The sequence below is a fragment of the Apodemus sylvaticus genome, chromosome 5 (genome assembly GCF_947179515.1).
Source record: "Apodemus sylvaticus chromosome 5, mApoSyl1.1, whole genome shotgun sequence".
NCBI lineage: Eukaryota > Metazoa > Chordata > Mammalia > Rodentia > Muridae > Apodemus > Apodemus sylvaticus.
Window position 1 is genome coordinate 67,855,532 of NC_067476.1, and position 19,282 is coordinate 67,874,813.

At 33.4% G+C, this 19,282-nt stretch overlaps 1 protein-coding gene across 1 annotated transcript; it reads left to right on the forward strand.

The window, feature by feature from the left end:
- Positions 1–15,070: 15,070 nt before the first annotated feature.
- On the forward strand, positions 15,071–16,027 carry LOC127684306 (olfactory receptor 10AG1-like). Its single transcript, XM_052181257.1, has one exon. It carries the CDS (start codon positions 15,071–15,073, stop codon positions 16,025–16,027), a length of 957 nt encoding a protein of 318 aa, XP_052037217.1.
- Positions 16,028–19,282: the final 3,255 nt, after the last annotated feature.

The following is a 19,282-nucleotide window of genomic DNA, read 5'->3' on the forward strand; positions in this document are numbered from 1 at the left end:
CAACTAAGCTCAATCTTTTGGGTCTCCTAGAGACTGAACCTCCAACCAAAGAGCAAGAATGGCTGGACCTAGCTGCTGCCCTACTTATATGTACGAAATTTACAGCCTGGTCTTCATGGTAGTGCCCCCCAAAATGGCGTAGGGTCTATCCCTGAATCTCTTGTCTGCCTGTGGATCCCATTCTCTTAACTAAATTGTCTTCTTGGCTTTAATGAGAGAGGATGCACCTATTTTTGCATTGATTTGATATGACAGGGTGGGGTGATATGCAGGGGAGCCCCCTTCTCAGAGTAGAAGTTGAGGGGGATGGAGGGAGAGAGCATGTGAGAGGGGAACCTGGAGGGGAGCTGCAGTCAGGATTAAAGTAAATAAACAAATTAATAAAAAATAATGTGTTTGTATTGTAATTTATAGTTTTATTCCCTAGATTTCTTTATCATGCAATGTAACATTAATTCACAGAGTATGAGTAATTAATAAATTTGAATTTGAGATACTAAAATAATAACCCTCAATGGAAATTGGCACCAATTCTAAATTTTTAATGCATTTGTTATTTTAAAAGTGATGCTTATGTTAGGCATAAGTTAAAATTAAAATGCATTTGTACATAAAATAGTTATGTTAGGGAAAATTATGACCTGGATTGTGAGGGATTTATTACTTTTTCCTTTTCCTTTTTTGTTGTTTCTTTCTTCTTATTTAGTTATAGACATGCAATTCATGTACTATATAAAAGTATAAACATTGTTTGATTTTTTTAAATGAAAACTCTTTTTTAATTGTAAGAAAAATGCAAATAAGGAGCTTCACATATAAAAATTATACATATCCAAATTCCATACAAAGTAATGATCTCCTATACAATTAGAACTGACATTTGAAACAAACTCTGTGAACTGTCACATTAAATTTTATGCTTCAATTATCAAATATATTTCATGTACTTATGTACCAACCAACAAACACATGACAGAATTAGCACTAGAGAAACAATTTTATCCAGTTTCTTAAATTAATGCTTATAACTGGCTTTCAGACCTTGTACATCCTCTTATACATATTAAAATTTCTGTATCAATTAATCTACTGATATAAAATAACTTTGGTTCCAACTCTTTGCTATAGTGGGAAAGGCAGCAATAAACATGGGGATACAAATATTTGTGTGGTAGGACTTTGAATTCTCTGGGAAGGTAGCCAAGAGTATAATAGCTAAGTCATATAGTAATTCTATATTTAATTTTTTGAGAAATCTTTAAACCAATTTCCCCAATACCTAAGCTACACAAAAACCCAACAATGGAAAAAAAACTTCAGACAAATTTTGTTTTTGAATGATGATTCAAAAATACTCAACAGCAGAGCATTGGTGGCCCCCACCAGTAATCCCAGAACTTGTGAGGCAGAGGCAGGTGGATTTCTGAGTTTGAGACCAGCCTGGTCTACTGAGTGACTTCCAGGACAGTCAAGGCTATACAGAGAAACCCTGTCTCAAAAACAAAACAAAACAAAAAATACTCAATAAAATTCTCACAAATCGAATCCAAGATCTCATCAAAATGATGATTCACCATGATCAAGTAGGGTTATCAAAGTGCTGTAGGATGGTACAATATACATAAAACTATTAATGCAATCCATTAAATAAACAAACTCAAAGAAAAAACTCACATGAACATCTCATTTGACACTGAAAAGGCCTTTGAGAAAATACAACTCTCTTCATGTTAAAAGTAATAGAGAGAACAGGAATTCAAGTCACATACATAAATATAACAAAAGCAATAATCAGAAAATAAACAGCCATTATCAAATTATATGGAGAGGTACTTGAAGCAATTCCAGTAAAATCATGGACAAGAAAAAGATGCCCATTCTCCCCATACCTATTCAATATAGTACTCAAAGTTCTAGCTAGAGAAATTAGACAGCAAAAGGAGATTAAAGGGAAATAAATCAGAAAGGAAAAAGTTAAGGTATTACTATTTGCAGTTGATATAATATTAATATATATATGTAAATGACCCCAAAAATTGTACCAGAGAACTCCTATACTTGATAAACAACTTCATCTAAGTGGCTGGATATAAAATAAATTCAAACAAGTAAGCAGCCTTCCTCTACACAAAGAATTAATGAGCCAAGAAAGGAACTGGGCAAACAAAACCCTTCATAATAGTCACAAAAATAAAACATTTTGACATAACTCAAACCAAGCAAGTATTAGTGATTAAAAACTACCTGGTATTAGTACAGAGACAAATGGGTAAATCAATGGAATAGAAATGAAGACGGAAAAATAAACCTATACATCTATGGTCACTTGATCATTGGCAAAGAAGCCAAAACCATACAGTGGGGAAAAGACATCATTTTCAACAAATAATGCTAGTCTAACTGGAGCCCTCCATGTAGAAGAATGCATCTGCAGATGCTAAGAAGTTCTTGCTGACAGAAGCCTGTTATAGCTGTTTTCTGAGAGGCTATGTCAGAGTCTGACAAATACAAAGGCAGAGGATTGCAGCCAACCATTGGACTGAGCACAGGATCTCTAAGGGAGAAGTTAGAGAAAGGACTGAAGAAGCTGAAGGGGTTTGCAACCCCATAGGAAAAACAACAATATCAACCAACCAGACACCTCAGAACTCCCAGGGACTAAACCATCAACCATATAGTACTCATGAAGGGACCTATGGCTCCAGTTGCATATTTACCACAGTATGGCCTTGTCAAGCATCAATGGGAGAAGAGGCCCCTTGGTCCTGTGAAGGATCAATGCCCCAGTGTAAGGGAATACCAGAGTGGGGATAACGGAGTGGGAGAATTGGTAGGGGCACACCCTCATAGAAGCAGGGGGAGGCAAGATAGGATAGGGGATTTCTGGAGCAGAAAGTTGGAAAGGCAATAACATTTGAAATGTAAATATATACAATATAGATTTTTTAAAAAGGAGAATGTATCACCCTTGATATGAATAATGTATTTTCAGTATATTTCTGTTAAAAAGAAAAAGAAGAATTCTAATTGATCCATATTTATCTCTGTGTACAAAGCTCAAGTCCAAGTGAACCAAGTATACATGTCATCGCTTGGAGTGGTCCTTAAGTCAAAACAGATATTAGTGGGTTACTCCCAGTAGTTTGTGCCACCATTGCCCTGGCATATTTCCCAGGAAGTATAGATTGTAGAACAAAGGTTTTATGGTTAGGTTGGTGTTTATGTTTCTTTTTTGGTAGACTTTAAAGTCATAAGTTCTACAAGGGACTACGATGGTGAAGGTTCCATATAAGAACCATTTTGTCCTCTCCAAGGTCAATGAGTTCTGTAAGTGTCATCTTCAGCAATAAGTCCTTGATGTCAGTTTGTGAAAAGCAACCAATTTTCTTTGCAATAGCCTCAGTTGTTTGTAGACTTCCATGGGATCCTCTCAGCCAAGAACTCAATTGAACGAAACCTAATCCAGGCACTGGAATCTTAAATTGGTGACAAGAGAGTTTAGTCTTGCTCATTTTTTGGAGACTTCATTAGGATTTCCCTCTTTTACTACAGGAAGCTGCCATTGTAGTAGGTTTGTATCCTGCCACTCAAATGCTCTGTGATTATGTCTCAAAGCTTATTTCATCCTGCAATCCCATTGCCTAGCTCACTTCTCACCTGATCATTCTAATATTGTCCCCAATTCCAGAGCTCCTTTCTACTCATAATATATATTCTATTTAACATCCCAGAGAGATTCATGTGTTTCCCAGTATTCTGTTTTCCTGTGCCTAGCCTCACTGAGTCTACAGATTATAGCTTGATTATTATTTACACAATTGATGAATATCCAGATACAAGTGAATACATACCATATTTATCATTTAGACTTTGCTTTCCTGTCTTAGGTTTTCCACTGTTATCAAGACACATGCAAAGGCAAAACTTATAAAGCAAATCATTTAACTGTGAATAGCTTATACTTTCAGAGGTTTAGTCAATTACCATTGCAGCTTTGAGGCAGGCACAGCACTGGAAGAAATGAGAGCTCTATATTTTCATCCAAGAGAAGCCAGGAACAGACTGGTTCCCACATGGCTAGGAGGAGGGTCTCAATGTCCATCACAGAGTTGACACACTTCCATCTACAACATCACCTCTCAATAGTGCCATCACTCACTATATTAAGCATATTCAAAGCACTACTTTTCATTAAATCAGTAGAAGTGGGAAGATCCGCTTCTAATCTAAATCTTCAATATAGATCTTTTGAGGTAGGAAGGTCTATTGTTAATCTGTGGCACACCTTCTGTTGACAGTCTATTTAAAAAACATGAAAGGCGAAAGCTTGATCTCTCTCTCTCTCTCTCTCTCTCTCTCTCTCTCTCTCTCTCTCTCTCTCAAGCAGCTTGCTCTAGCAAGTCAGTTCCTTCATTGACATTATAGGCTACTGCTGACAGATTCCAGGGTGTTCTGATGACCATCTGAGACAACAAGCTTTGTAGATTCAACAGTTATTGGATTCTTGGATCTTCCTTTGGTAGAGGACATTGTTGGACTAGCTGTACCACAGATTTTAAGCTGTTCTAATAAAGCATATCCATATCTACATTCTATAAATAATATTTTATCTGACATCTGTCTATATTTATATCATTATGTCAATGTCTATAATCTGTCTATTCATTCAGTAAGTTTTCTTTTGCTAGCTAACCATTACTAATGTACTCTAAATATATTATGCATTACACATATTTGGTTAGAATATTTTTAAGTATAATACATCCAGAAAACAACATGAGAAGTGAAGTTTTTGATACTCAATTAGTGCCTGGAGAGAGCTAGCCTCCCAGGAGCGCACACAAGCCTATGAGCACAGGCAAGACCACCACTTCTGCTAAAAGGAACCCACATGGAACCCTCAGAAGAAGCAGACTATGACAGGAGCCTTCAGGTTTCTGTCTGACCTGGGGCTGATCCTCTGCCACAGGGCTCTATACACAAATACCACCTGGAGAGAGCTGGTCTCCCAGGAGAGCCAACATATCTGCAAGCACAGGTAAGACCACTACTTCTGTTCAAATACCTAGCTCAAGAGGAACATACCAGAATCATCAGGACAGAGGGACAAAGGAAAAGCTGGGGACCGGATCTTTCTGGTTTTGGTCTGTACCTCAGAGCTGACCCTGTGCCTTAGCTCTTCATATCCAATTTCCTCCTGGGGAGAACTGATCATCCAGTACTGACACAGAGGCTTACAGGAGGGACAAGCCACAGTCAGAGACAACAAGAAGAGCTAATACCAGAGATAATCAGCTGGCGAAAGGCAAGGGTAAGAACATTAGCAACAGAAACAAAGGCTAATTAGCAATATCAGAACCCAGTTCTCCCACCACAGCAAGCCTGGGATATCCCCAACACACCAGAAAAGCAAGACTCTAATTTAAAATTACATCTCATGGTGATGACAGAGGATTTTAAGAAGGACATAAATAACTCTTAAATAAATACAGAGAATACAGGTAAACAGGTAGAAGACCTTAAGGAGGAAACCCAAAAATTCCTTAAAGAATTACAGGAAAACACAATAAAACAGGTGAAGGAAATGAACAAAACCATCTGGAATATAAACATGGAAATAAAACAATAATGAAATCACAAAGGGAGACAACACTGGTGATAGAAAACCTTGGAAAGAGATGAGTGGCAGATGCAAGCTCAACCAACAGAATACAAGAGATGGAAGATAGAATATCATGTGCATAAAATTCCATAGAAAAATATTGACTCAACAGTCAAAGAAAATACAAAATGTAAAAAGCTACTAACCAAAATCATCCAGGAAATCAGATCAAATTGAGAAGATCAAACCTAAGGATAGAAGAGAGTGAAGATTCCCAACTTATATAAGTAAATATCTTCAAAAAAATTATAAAAGAAAAACTTCCCCAACCTAAAGAAAGAGATGCACATAAACATATAAGAAGCCTACAGAACTACAAATAGATTGGACCAGAAAGAAATTCCTCCCATCCTAATAGTCAAAACACCACATGCCAAAAAAGCAAGAATATTAAAAGCAGTAAGGGAAAAATGTCAAGTAACATATACAGGTAGACCTATTAGAATTACACCAGACTTCTCAACAGAGACTATGAAAGCTAGAAGATCCTGGGCAAATCTCATACAGGTCCTCAGAGAATACAAATGCCAGCAAAACTCTCAATTATTATAAATGGAGAGACCAAGGTATTCCATGACAAATCCAAATTTACAAAATATTTTTCTACAAATTCAGCCCTGCAAAGGATAATAGATGAAAAACACCAACACAACCTATACCCTAGAGAGATATTATGCCCTAGAAAAAGCAAGAAAGTATTCTTCTTTCAAAATGAAAGCATTTTCATTCATCCAAAAGAAGATATCCACACAAACATAAAAATAACATCAAAAATAACAGGATGCAACAATCACTATTCCTTAACATCTCTTAACATCAATAGACACAATTCCACAATAAAATGGCATAGACTAACAGACTGGATACATAAACAGGACCCACCATTTTGCTTCATACAGGAAACTTACCTCAAGGTCAAACCCAAGCATTGCCTCTGAGTAAAAGGCAGAAATAAACAATTTTCTAGGCAGATTCCAAATACCAAAGTTAAATCAGGATCAGTTAAACTATCTAAACAGTCCCATAACCTCTAAAGAAATAAAAACAGTCATTGACAGTCTCCCAACCAATAAAACACAAGACCAGATGGTTTTAGTGCAGAATTATATCAGACTTTCAAAGAAGACCTAATACCAATACTCTGTAAACAATTCCACAGAATAGAAACAGAAGAAACACTACCCAACTCATTCTGTAAAGCCACAATTATGTTTATACCAAACCGCACAAAGATCTAACAAGGAAAGTGAACATCTGACTAATTTCCCTTATAAATATTGATGCAAAAATACTCAATTAAATTTTTGCCAACTGAATTCAAGAACATATCAAAAGGATTATTCACTATGATCAAGTAGGCTTCATCCCACGGATGCAGGCATGGTTCAATATATGAAAATCCATCAATATAATCCATTACATAAACAAACTCAAAGAAAAAAACCCCACATTCTCATTTCATTAGATGCTGAAAAAGCATTTAACAATATTCAACATCCGTTCATGTTAAAAGTCTTGGAAAGATCAGGAATTCAAGACCCATACATAAACACAGCAAACTAGTAGCCAAAATCAAACTAAATGGGAGAAACTTGAAGCAATCCCACTAAAATCAGGGACTGCACTAGGCTTTCCTCTCTCTCCTTTTCTATTCAGTATAGTACTTGAAGTTCTAGCTAGAGCAATTAGACAACAAAAGGAGGTCAAAGCGATATAAATTGGAAAGGAAGAAGTTAAATTACTACTATTTTCAGATGATATGATGGTATTCTTAAGTGACCACAAAAATATCAGCTCCTACAGCTCATAAATAACTTCAGCAAAGTGGCCGGATATAAAATTAGCTCAAACAAATCAGTAGCCTTCCTGTACTCAAAGGATAAACAGGCTGAGAATCAAATTAGGGAAATGACACCCTTCATAATAGCCACAAACAATTTAAAGTATCTTGGTGTGACTCTAACGAAATAAGAGAAAGGTCTGTATGACAAGAACTTCAAGTCTCTAGAAAAAGACCTCAAAAAAGACTTCAGAAGGTACCAGGAAGCCAGAAGATTCTACAGCCTTCTGTGATCAGTGGAATAGCTGGAACAAAAGTCTTCCTGCCTCCATTTGCACCAGGGAACCAGGAGACTCCACAGCCTTCTGTGCATAGACCACCAGGAGGAAGAGATCTCCAGCCTCGCTTTCACTTTTGAGCTCAGAGGAGTAAGGACACAGGCCTACAGGCCCAAAAGAGGAACAAACTCCAGCCAGAGACAATAATAGCAACTAGCACCAGATGGTGAACAGCAAGCACAAGGACCCTACCAACAGAAACATAGGCCACACGGCAACATCAGAACCCAGTTCTCCCAGCACAGCAAGTCCCAGATACCCCAACACACCAGAAAAGCAAGAGTCAGATTTAAAATTGTATATCATGATGTTGACAGAGGGCTTCAAGAAAGTCTTAACTAACTCCCTTAAAGAAATACAGGAGAACATTGGTCAACAGGTAAAAGCCCTTAAAGAGGAAACTCAAAAATCCCTTAAAGAAATAGAGGATATCATGAGTGAACAGACAGAAGCCCTTAAAGAAGAAACACAAAACTCCCTTAAAGAATTGCAGGAAAACACAAACAATCAAGTGAAGCAAGTGAACAAAACCATCCTAGATATAAAAGTGGAAGTAGAAACAATAAAGAAATCACAAAGTGAGATATCTCTGGAGATAGAAAACCTTGGAAAGAATTCAGGAGTCACAGATGCAAGCATCAACAACAAAATGCAAGAGATAGAAGAAAGAACCTCAGGGGCTGAAGATACCATAGAAAAAATTGAGTCAGCTGTCAAAGAAAATGCAAAATGCATAAAGCTGATAGCCCAAAACATCCAGGAACTCCAGGACACAATAAGAAGACCAAACCTAAGGATTATAGGTATAGACAAGAGCAAGGATGTACATCTTAAAGGCCCAGTAAATATCTTCAACAAAATTGTAGAAAATTTCCCTAACCTAGAGAAACAGATGCCCATGAACATACACGAAGCCTTCAGAACTGCAAAAAGACTGGATCAGAACAGAAAGTCCTCCCGGAACATAATAATCAAAACACCAAATTCACTAAAGAAAGAAAGAATATTAAAAGCAGTAAGGGAAAAAGGGCAAGTAATTAATAAAGGCAGACCTATCAGAATCATACCAGACTTCTCACCAGAGATGATACAAGCTTGAAGATCCTGGGCAGACCTCATACAGACCCTGAGAGAACACAAATGCCAGCCCAGGCTACTATACCCAGCAAAATCATCATAGATGGAGAAACCAAGATATTCCATGATAAAACCAAATTTAAACAATATCTGTCCACAAATCCAGCCTACAAAGGATAATTGATAGAAAATGCCAACACAAGGAGGTAAACTACACCCTGGAAAAAGCAAGAAAGTAATCTTCCAATAAACCCAGAAGAAGAACATAAAAATAACATCAAAAATAACAGGAAGCAAGAATCACTGTTCCCTAATATCTCAACATTAATGGACTCAGCTCTCCAATAAAAAGACAATACCTAACAAAATAATTCTCATGTAATTCTTCAATTTTATCAGAAAATGTTTGTAATTCCCCTTTTAATTAATTTAATAATTTCTTTGTCTATAATTTTATCTGTATTATTTTTCCTTGTAATCTTAAATTTTAATATGTCTTTCTATATACATCCTCTATTTTATCAGAAATGTATTCAAGGTAAATCTTTGATTTTATCAGGTTTCCAATTCCACCTTCAATTAATTTAGAAAGAGTTTTTATATCAACCATTTTTTATGTAAATTTTTCCATGAAACAATTAATTTTAACATGTTTGTCTAGTTATTTCTTGAATTTTATCAGAAATATTTTCCATGTAAATCTTCAATGTTATCTTAAAATGTTTATAATTCCACCTTCAATAAACTTAGAATTATCTTTGTGCCTATCATTTTATCTATATAATTTTCATGATAATCTTTCATTTTAACATTTTTCTATATATTTCTACAGTTTTATCAGAAATATTTTCCATGTAAATCAAGTTTATCAGAAAATGTTTATAATTCCACTTTTAATCAACTTAGGAATACTTTTATGCCTACCATTATTATATCTATATAAAATTTTCCATGATCTTCAATTCTAACATGTTTTTCTACAGTTTCCTAAAATTTCATCAGACATGTTTTCCACGTTAATCTTCAATTCTGTCATAAAATGTTTGTATGCCATACTTCAATTAATTTAGCAATGTTGTACATGTCTACCACTTTACTCCTAATTTTCCATGAAAATAGTCAATCTTAACGTGTTTATCTGAAATACTTTGCATGTAAATCTTTAATTTTATCATAAAGTATTTTTACTTCCCTTTAAAAAAATAAAAATAAAAATAAAAAAAGACCTCAGAATATGAAAAAAAAATCTTTCAATCTGGTGGATTGGCAGGATTAGTATAGTAAAAATGGACATCATTAGGAATTCCACAGTGCTAAAGTTTATCTTCACATTTAACAGTAAGCAGTTTACCTGTTGAGCCAGGAGTTAGGAGTTGGGATTAGAGTATCAGTATATTTACAGGTACTAATTTTTCTTTGGATTATGAATTGTATAACATCATAATTCCTAAAATTACATTCTATTGAATTTTTAAAAAGTGAATAAACTGATTTAATATAATACATAATGACATATAAAATTCGCTGGACAGTGTATCTCCTACATTGTCTTTAAAAAAGTTGAGACACAATTTTTATTATGTTACTTTTGCTAAAACAGTTCTTAGCTCATTTATTACCTTGTAAGGAAAAAAATTATTTTCATGATTTGATAGATGTCTTTAGGGAATTAAAAAAAAGTATTCATAAACCCACAATTTCAAAGTTACATTTTTTAAGGTTAATAAATGATGCTTGACAATAGCAATTTTTAGAGACTATAGTATTTTCTGTATATAAACCTATAATTACAAAGTTTTTAAGGGTAATAAATGATGTTTGACAACAGCAATTAATATGGAAAGAGTAGAAGTTTCAGAGATATATTTGAAAATAAATGCCAAATTTGGAGAAGCTAGGAGGAATAAAATCAAGGATATGAATAACATGGTGAATAACATGGTTGAATAACATGGTGAATATAATTAATTCTACAGCGTTGTGCTCTTTAAAATTGCTGATTGAACACATTCTGTCCATAAAACATGACAAATATCTGATGTAATGAACATGTCAATTAGTTCAAGTTAGATATTGCACAATGTGTCCAGTTTCTAAAGCATCAAAATTATTAAATGTATGTATTCTAGTTTATAAAATAAATACTTTTTATATGTAAGTACACTTTGTCTTCAGATACCAGAAGAAGGTGTCAGATATCATTACAGATGATTGTGAGCCACCATGTGGTTGCTGGGATTTGAACCTCTGGAAGAACAATCAGTGCTCTTACCCGCTGAGCCATCTCTCCAGGCCAAACTAAATACTTTTCAAAGACTATTTTAATTTTTAAAAGTCCATTCCCTTCTAATTTTACATATAATACCAAATACATTTATGAATATAGTTATATTACACAACTTTTCCCAATTGGTTTGTGTCTAGTCTCTAAAGACTGAGTGGATGTCCATGAAGTCTGGAAGGAATGGCCAATAGGTAACTACCTTTGGACAAATCCCTCAGAGACAAAAATTACAATGATCCAATGACAGAACCAAACAGCTTTGAACACCTACTACATTATTCCTCGATGACTAATACATTTCTGAGGTTAAAAGCACTGTATATCTCAGAGAGAATGTATATCTTGATGAAAAAGGAGTCATTTAAGTCCTCAAATTCACTATAATTTAATTAAAATTAAATAATGTGCTTTAAGGACATAGAAAAGTAGCTAGTTTTATTACTTAAATAATACAAATGAAAATAAAATGTTTATTATATTATTATTAAAATTGGGATAAAATTTTGTTTGATCAGCACATACAAAAGGTAAGCAATATTTGTGTCATCTAATTGTAGCGTACTATTTTAGCCTTATGATTAAAACCTATGAAGCAAAATGAAAGATTTGCAAAGTGCATGTTTTCAAACCTATAAAGATATTACTCCTCATTCATATAATGAGATATTTGACACGTTTCTTCTTGTGACTGAAAAAAATGTTTGGGATTCCTTGAAATTTAGTGCTATTACTAAGATTATAGAAGTCAAAAATATCCTGTTTTGTTTCTCATTACTTATTTATTTTTATTTGAAACTAAAAACTCTGACCTTAGAAGACTGAGTTAGAGTTCAGCTGGGCTCTTCACAGTTTGTAGGTTATTTATGTTCTTCATTTTTTCATCTACTCATGTAAAACAGTAGATGACACTATTCTGTTTAGACATTAAATTGCACATACATGGAAATCAGTAATACAGTATTTGGTACAGAAGATATGTTTACAAACTGTCAGTGTAAGGGCAAAATATGATTAATCAGATCCTTTTTTATGTAAATTTATTATTTTCCATCAAAAAGATTAAAACATAAATAATACAGGAAGGATGATGGAGCATTTACAGAGAAAGCACATTTTCAATAAAGATACTCTAGGAACAATGGTTCCCAACTTAAAACTGCCCAAGAATCATTAATTATTGTCTTAAAAAGCATATCAAGTCCAGTAATAGAAATTATCAAAATAGATTATTTTGAGAATGCTATAACTATATTGTGATGCGAATCATACATTTGTTATTTTATGTTTTTTTAAAGCAAAGTTTAACTTTTATATGTGATAGAAATATAATTACACAGAATGTCCCAATAATTAAGATAGAGAGTTTTCATAGTTATGGTTACTGTTTCATATACCTTAGAGTGGATGAGTTACTAACTCTTAACTCAGTATTTGTGATTATGCACAGCACTTTTTTTAACTGAGGATAAGAGGGTTTATGAAAGTGGGATGATAGCATGAGCTAAAATGATGAAAACTGCAGTAGCTGTAAGAACACCAATGAAAAAGATTACCTAATGAGAATATAGCTGCTTTTTTCCAGGTCGTATAATTCATAGTTGAAGGTTTTCTCAGAGAAAAACACCCACTTGAGGTTAATATCACTACAAGAATAAAAGGAAATGGCCAAATATTTCAATGAGGATATTGATACCATAAGATGCCTAAATTCCATTGCAAGTAATTCGATGTTGATTTCATTTATAAGGCTATTGTGGAAGCCTGTGAGAAATATTTCTTGCAATGCTATTGTGTGTGTGTGTGTGTGTGTGTGTGTGTGTATCAAACACTGACCTCTGTACAAAACTACCTACTTATTAGAACATAAAATCAAGTAAAAATATAAAGTTTTTCTTGTAGACAGTATTTTTTATTTTCTTTGAAAATGTAAAATTAACAAAATTATTCTGTGTTATACTATGGTCTAAAAACATTTAAAATTTACTGCTATGTTTCAAATCATTCATTCTCTAACAGTTAGACATGGTGAATAACTAGTTATGATTTCTTCCTACAGATTCATATCTTATAAAACATATTTGGTTTTAGCAATACTCTTTAAGCTATGTAGAAACAGAAATTAAGCTTCTATTTTGAACTTTCAAACAATATATTCAACCTCATGATCCTTCATGAAGAGAACATATATATAAAATTAAATCATCTATTCAGTAAAATATTAGGAACAAACTTTAAATCTCTATGTTTGTGATGTTTATTCAAATACAAGTTTTTGTGAGTGTTGTGCTAAATATGTATATGCATGGAAAAGTCATATAAATATTGAAAGCTTTTGAGAAGATATAAAATGAAAAGGGAATTTTAGAACAATAAAACATGAAGAAAATACACAAATTTTCAGAGATTATTAAAACACACTAGAATTTGCAATTTAACATGTTAGAAATTACACTTGGCATTGTTTGCATTAAATAATATTTTATCCAATAACTTGAAGTCTTTGATGTTTCTTCTTTTGAATGAGGAAGATGTTGGAAGATAAGTGAAATAATTCAGAATTATTTAAAAATTAAATTTAAAATCAAAGTTTCATTGATCTCAGAAATATCAAATTACTAAAAATTAAACACCAAGTCAAAATAAAAAATCACTATAACATTTACCATTGTGAGATGGACAGGAAAGTTTGAAATTTGAATAGCCAAGAGAAAGACTGTTACATATGGAAAAGAAAATGAATTTGTGATATATAATATGTAAAGGACATTGTATAAAACTCAAGATAGTTTCAGTTTTGCAGAATGTACAACTCTCAAATAGTTCATGCTTCAATACACAGGTTAGAAGAAATTTAAAGAAAAATAAAATGACAGCTAAGATACAGTATACTGGAGTAGATATTGAACATTTTTGATGGATAAAATATATATATATACACACATGAGGAGCAGTAACTGTGGTATTTAGGTATGAAGTGCTGATTGTCGTACATATATGTAGTTTCTTAATATGGAATAATTATATATATATATCCCCATGGAGTAACAGTTGAAAGAAATGCTAAAACCATAAAGTTGTAGATAAGATGCTGATATTATACTTATGATCAAATTCAAATTCTTTTGGTTTCCTTCTGCATATTAATTTTGTGAATTTCTCAACTTTGACAAAGATTCCTTCAGGGTATTAAATCTCAGACATAAGATTAATAGGGACAATGACAGGAATCTCTATATATATTACAAGAACATATTTTTATTAACAAAGATTTCAGTAAACATGAGTTATTGTGCCACATTATCTCTGATATGTTTGTACAGATATGACACGAGTTACAATATGCAACAAATGCTTACTTTTGTTATCATTGTCTAAATACCTATCCACATAGTAATTAGTCCAGGTTTTTTGAACTTGGAATAGCTTTACCTGGGAAGAACATTGTTACTGAATGACCACTCAATTCTTTACCTGAGATGCAACTCAGAGAAAATACTTTTAGCTTAATTGGAAAGTTTATCAAAAGTAAAATTGTGATTAAACAGCTCCTATGGCAGAAAAGGCAAGTAATTAAAGGCAAAGATGGAGTTAACTGATCTAGTGCTGCATAATAGCAACTGCTTGTAGCCAAGGGATAGGCAGTCAGAACTATAGAGAACACTATACTCTTGTGTTTTGCTGTTTTGGCTTGTGAAAAATAGCAGGAAACATATTTTAAATGTACTTCTTCTTTTTTTCCTTTTAATCCCATAAAATCATAGGAAGTAGGACTAAGTTCATGAATAACTCGCACCAATCAATATGACTGGACATCTCTCCTATGTCTGCGGATTTGACACTTTTAGTATTTCATTTCTTTTTTTTTTTTTTTTTAGACTATCTAAACTCTATTGAGTAAATGGATGTTACAACCTTAAAATCAATCATCCATGGATGGATCCACTCTACAAAGTCCCCAATGGAACCACTCAACATTGGTAGAATTCATCTTACTTGGTTTTTCTGATGTTCCCAACTTGCAAGAATTTCTTTTTGGGGTGTTTTTTATGATCTATCTAATTATTCTGATAGGCAATAGCCTCATTATCATAATCACAAGAGCCGATCCTTCCCTGCAGACTCCCATGTACTTTTTCCTTGGAAATTTTTCTTTCTTAGAAATGTGTTATGTGTCAGTCACTCTTCCCAGGTTATTAACAGATCTCTACAGACAAGACAGAACAATTTCTTTCACGGCTTGTGCTACTCAAATGTATTTCTTTCTTGTCTTTGGGGCCACTGAGTGCTTTATTCTGACTGCTATGGCTTATGACAGATATGTTGCTATTTGTAACCCATTGCTTTACCCTCTCATCATGAACAATATTCTCTGTATACAGCTGGCAGCTGGCTGTTGGATAAGTGGAGTTCCTGTTCATATAGGGTTCACATACTGGATCTTCTCTCTACCATTTTGTGGATCAAATCAGCTGAATCACTTTTTCTGTGACATACCTCCAGTCCTGACCCTAGCTTGTGGGGACACTTTTATGATAGAGATGCTGATTTATGTGATTGCCCTTTTAGTTGTCACCATTCCTTTTATGCTGATCCTTGGATCTTATGTGAAAATAATTTCAAGCATTCTGAAGCTTCCTTCTGCAACTGGGAGAGCCAAGGCTTTCTCTACATGTTCTTCCCACCTTATAGTTGTAGCTTTGTTCTTTGGATCAGGTATCATTACATACTTGAGGCCAAAGTCCAGTCACTCAGCAGGAGTAGACAAATTCCTTTCTCTTTTCTATACAATTGTGACTCCAATGTTTAACCCCATGATATACTGTTTGAGAAACAAAGATGTTATGATTGCACTGAAAAAAAATTGTCGGAGATGGTTCATGTTATGAATAAAAAGCATGATTTATTTATTTTTTATTGATATATTTTTTATTTACTTTTCAAATGATTTCCCCTTTTCTGGGTCCCCATGCCCCGCAATATATTCTTTTCTAATTATAGTATAATTACACAATTTATTTTCTTCCTCCTCTTTTCCCTATCCTTGCTATGCACAGTTCTCCTCATTCTTGGTCACAGTCACAACTACTTTTTCTTTAGTCATTGTTACTTTTAAACCTATGAACATAAGTTACAATAAAATATTCTCTTTTTTTCAGAATCCTTCTGTGGATGTTTTTCAATATTCTTGAATTTTGAGGTATTTTAATGAGTACTCATGTTAACTCAGTATTTATTTTTAAACAGTAGATTAATTCTAAACTTCAGTGTTTACATTTGTGCAAATTATATTTCAAGATAGAGATACTAAAATTATAAAGTAACAATGGGATTTATCAAAGATTTCTTTTGTCCTTTTCATGACAATAGTTCTAACTAGTGACTATATTGTGCATTTCATGAAAATATTTGTGATGTAGATGTATGCTTATTCTAATATAATTTTAATATTTTTTAATGAATAGGTATGATTCAACTAGTATACTTTTTATGTATTAATGAATAATTTCTTCATAATTATATAATATTATTAAAGAGCGAAAGATCAGGTTTCAGTTGAGATTAAGGATATTTTATGTTAAAGACATCTTTCCTCTGTTAAGTAACCTCCTTCTAATAACGGGTTTAACTATCTTTTTCAAGTTGGATATTTTTGCACATGCCTTTAATCTCAGCCTTTGGAAGGAATTGGCAGGAGGATTTCTGAGTTCATCATAAGCTGATTCTACAGAATGAGCTCCAAGACACCTAGGTCTACAAAGAGAAACCCTGTATCAATTTCATATCTACACTATAAGCACTCTAACTCTCTAATGTTCATGTTAAATGTATGTTGATATATTTTCTTAAAAATTAGAGAGGAATTTTAATCTATAAGTATGACTGTTCAGGCAAAGGATCATATCCAAAGATCTTCTAGGTCTATGTGATCTGTTTGGAATACAATCATGTCCTACTATACACCTTTAACCCCCAAAAAATGAAGGTAAGGTTAGTTACTAGATGGAAGCAGCAAGGTTTGAAAGTGAAGTCTGATTGGTGGGCAGACAAAGTAATGAACGAAAGAAAGATTTGACAGAATGACTAAAATAAGATACACCTAACTCTCAAGAAAATGTACAGGATAGAACACAGAGACAAAGACAGAGAATGAAAGCAATGGAGTGAAGTTCATGGAAATGCAATGGAAGTCAGTGCAGTCAGTGAATTTCAGTTTGTGGAATTCAGAGCCACTTTGTATAAGCAGTGATATTCAATGAGAGGCTGAGAAAAACTGAGAGAAATTTGCATCAGTCACTATGGAAAAGTGTTTTGTGCCAGAATAGATGAGCTAAACGAGTCAGCTAGAATTCAGAAAGAAGTAGAAATGGTAAGCTTTTTCAGCAGTAAGCCTCTGAGATGACAATTAAATCTGCCAAATAATGTTGCATTTACATCAGGCACCCAACTTGATTGGAAGAAAAGAAAGCCCACTAATGTTGAAGAAAGCTGACAACAACTTACAGAAATGTTGCTCAGGAAGAGACATTAGGCAGAAATTGGCAGAGGAGACATTCAGTAGGAATTGTCTTCAGAAGAGATAATTTTTCCTTCTCTAAAATTCCTGTGAAACTCCATTTCAGATCCCTTAACACCAATGGTAGCAGTTGAGCATATAGAAATAGTACTTGAAAAAGCCATTGTCATATCTTTTTTGCAACTGTGACCACTGGAGTAAACCCCTCCCTACTTTCTATTGAAATCTTCATATATTCTTTTGCAAAAAATTGAAATAATATCCATACAGTAAAAAAACTCAAATGAGGTTGAAAAATAAATGTAAAATAAAAGAAATTTTATAAGATAAAATAGATGTGCAACAAGAAAATATACATGAGTAACAAGGAAAAATACCTATGATAGTGCCAAAGCTTGATAGATACGAGATAAAAGAGATAAGAAAACAGGAAGTTCCTAATTTTGAACCTAATGTACCTTATGAAATTAAGTATCAAGATAGACAGTCCATTCAACTTATGGTAGCACCTCTTAGTGAAATTGAGGAGTTGAAACTAGCCTTCCCTGAAACCTGGAGACAAATGCCAGAAAATGGTGATAACTCACAAAATGAACATCTAACCTGGAATCCTGTTAGACTACAACATATTGAACAACTTTTAAAAATCAGTAATAACTTATTAAATGCACTCACCCTATGTGTGACAGATGCTTGGTTATCTAAAACAGGTTTATCCTCCAAGACTGGAAAGCCTTAGGAGCAGTTGTTCTGGATAGTTCTCAATTAGAAAGACTGAACTGGTTATGAGAAAAGAAACCTGTAACTATGCAGAATCATATTAAGTGTAATCATGTTAATATTAGTAAAGAACATTTGTTAGGTAAAGGTAAATGCTTACTTAAATAGCAGATGCAATTTTATGACTCTATCATTACAGAATTGTGTTAGTAGCTTTCAGAGCCTGGCATAAACTGGAGGAACAAAGAAAAAAAGTCTATGACATTCGCAAAGATAATGAAAAGCTCCAGAGAGATTTTTACCGACTTATTACATAAATTAAAATCAGATATAAATAGGAAAATATCTAGATCTTATATCAGATCTAGATATAAGATAGGTATTAATTGAAACTTTAAATTTCAAAAATACAAATACAGATTTTTTAAATATTTTTAGATCTTTAAACCTCAGTCAACACCCATGCATGAATAGATTAGAACTACTGATGATATTGACCCTACTGACTACTAAACTAGGCAAGCGATGACTAATAATCAGAGAAATCAATGTGTCTATTGTTTTGATGGTGGGAACAATGTCATTTGAAAATAGATTGTAAAAGGGATACTCCTAGAGGCTTCTCTAGAAGATCTCAGCTTTCCGGGATTTCTAGAAACTGTGGTAAGGGTAGGCATAGGACTATTGAATGCAGTATCACAAAACATATGCCAGGTAATCCATTACCAAAATGAAACGCCATGAGGGACTTGACATTCACTCTGGTAAATTTATTTATTGAAAGTAATAATAATTAAAATCAAAATTATTGAAATTATTAATATTAATTATATTATTAATAATTTAATATTTGATATTAATAAATTTTAATTTAATTAAAACTATTTATTGTTTATTGATGATTAAT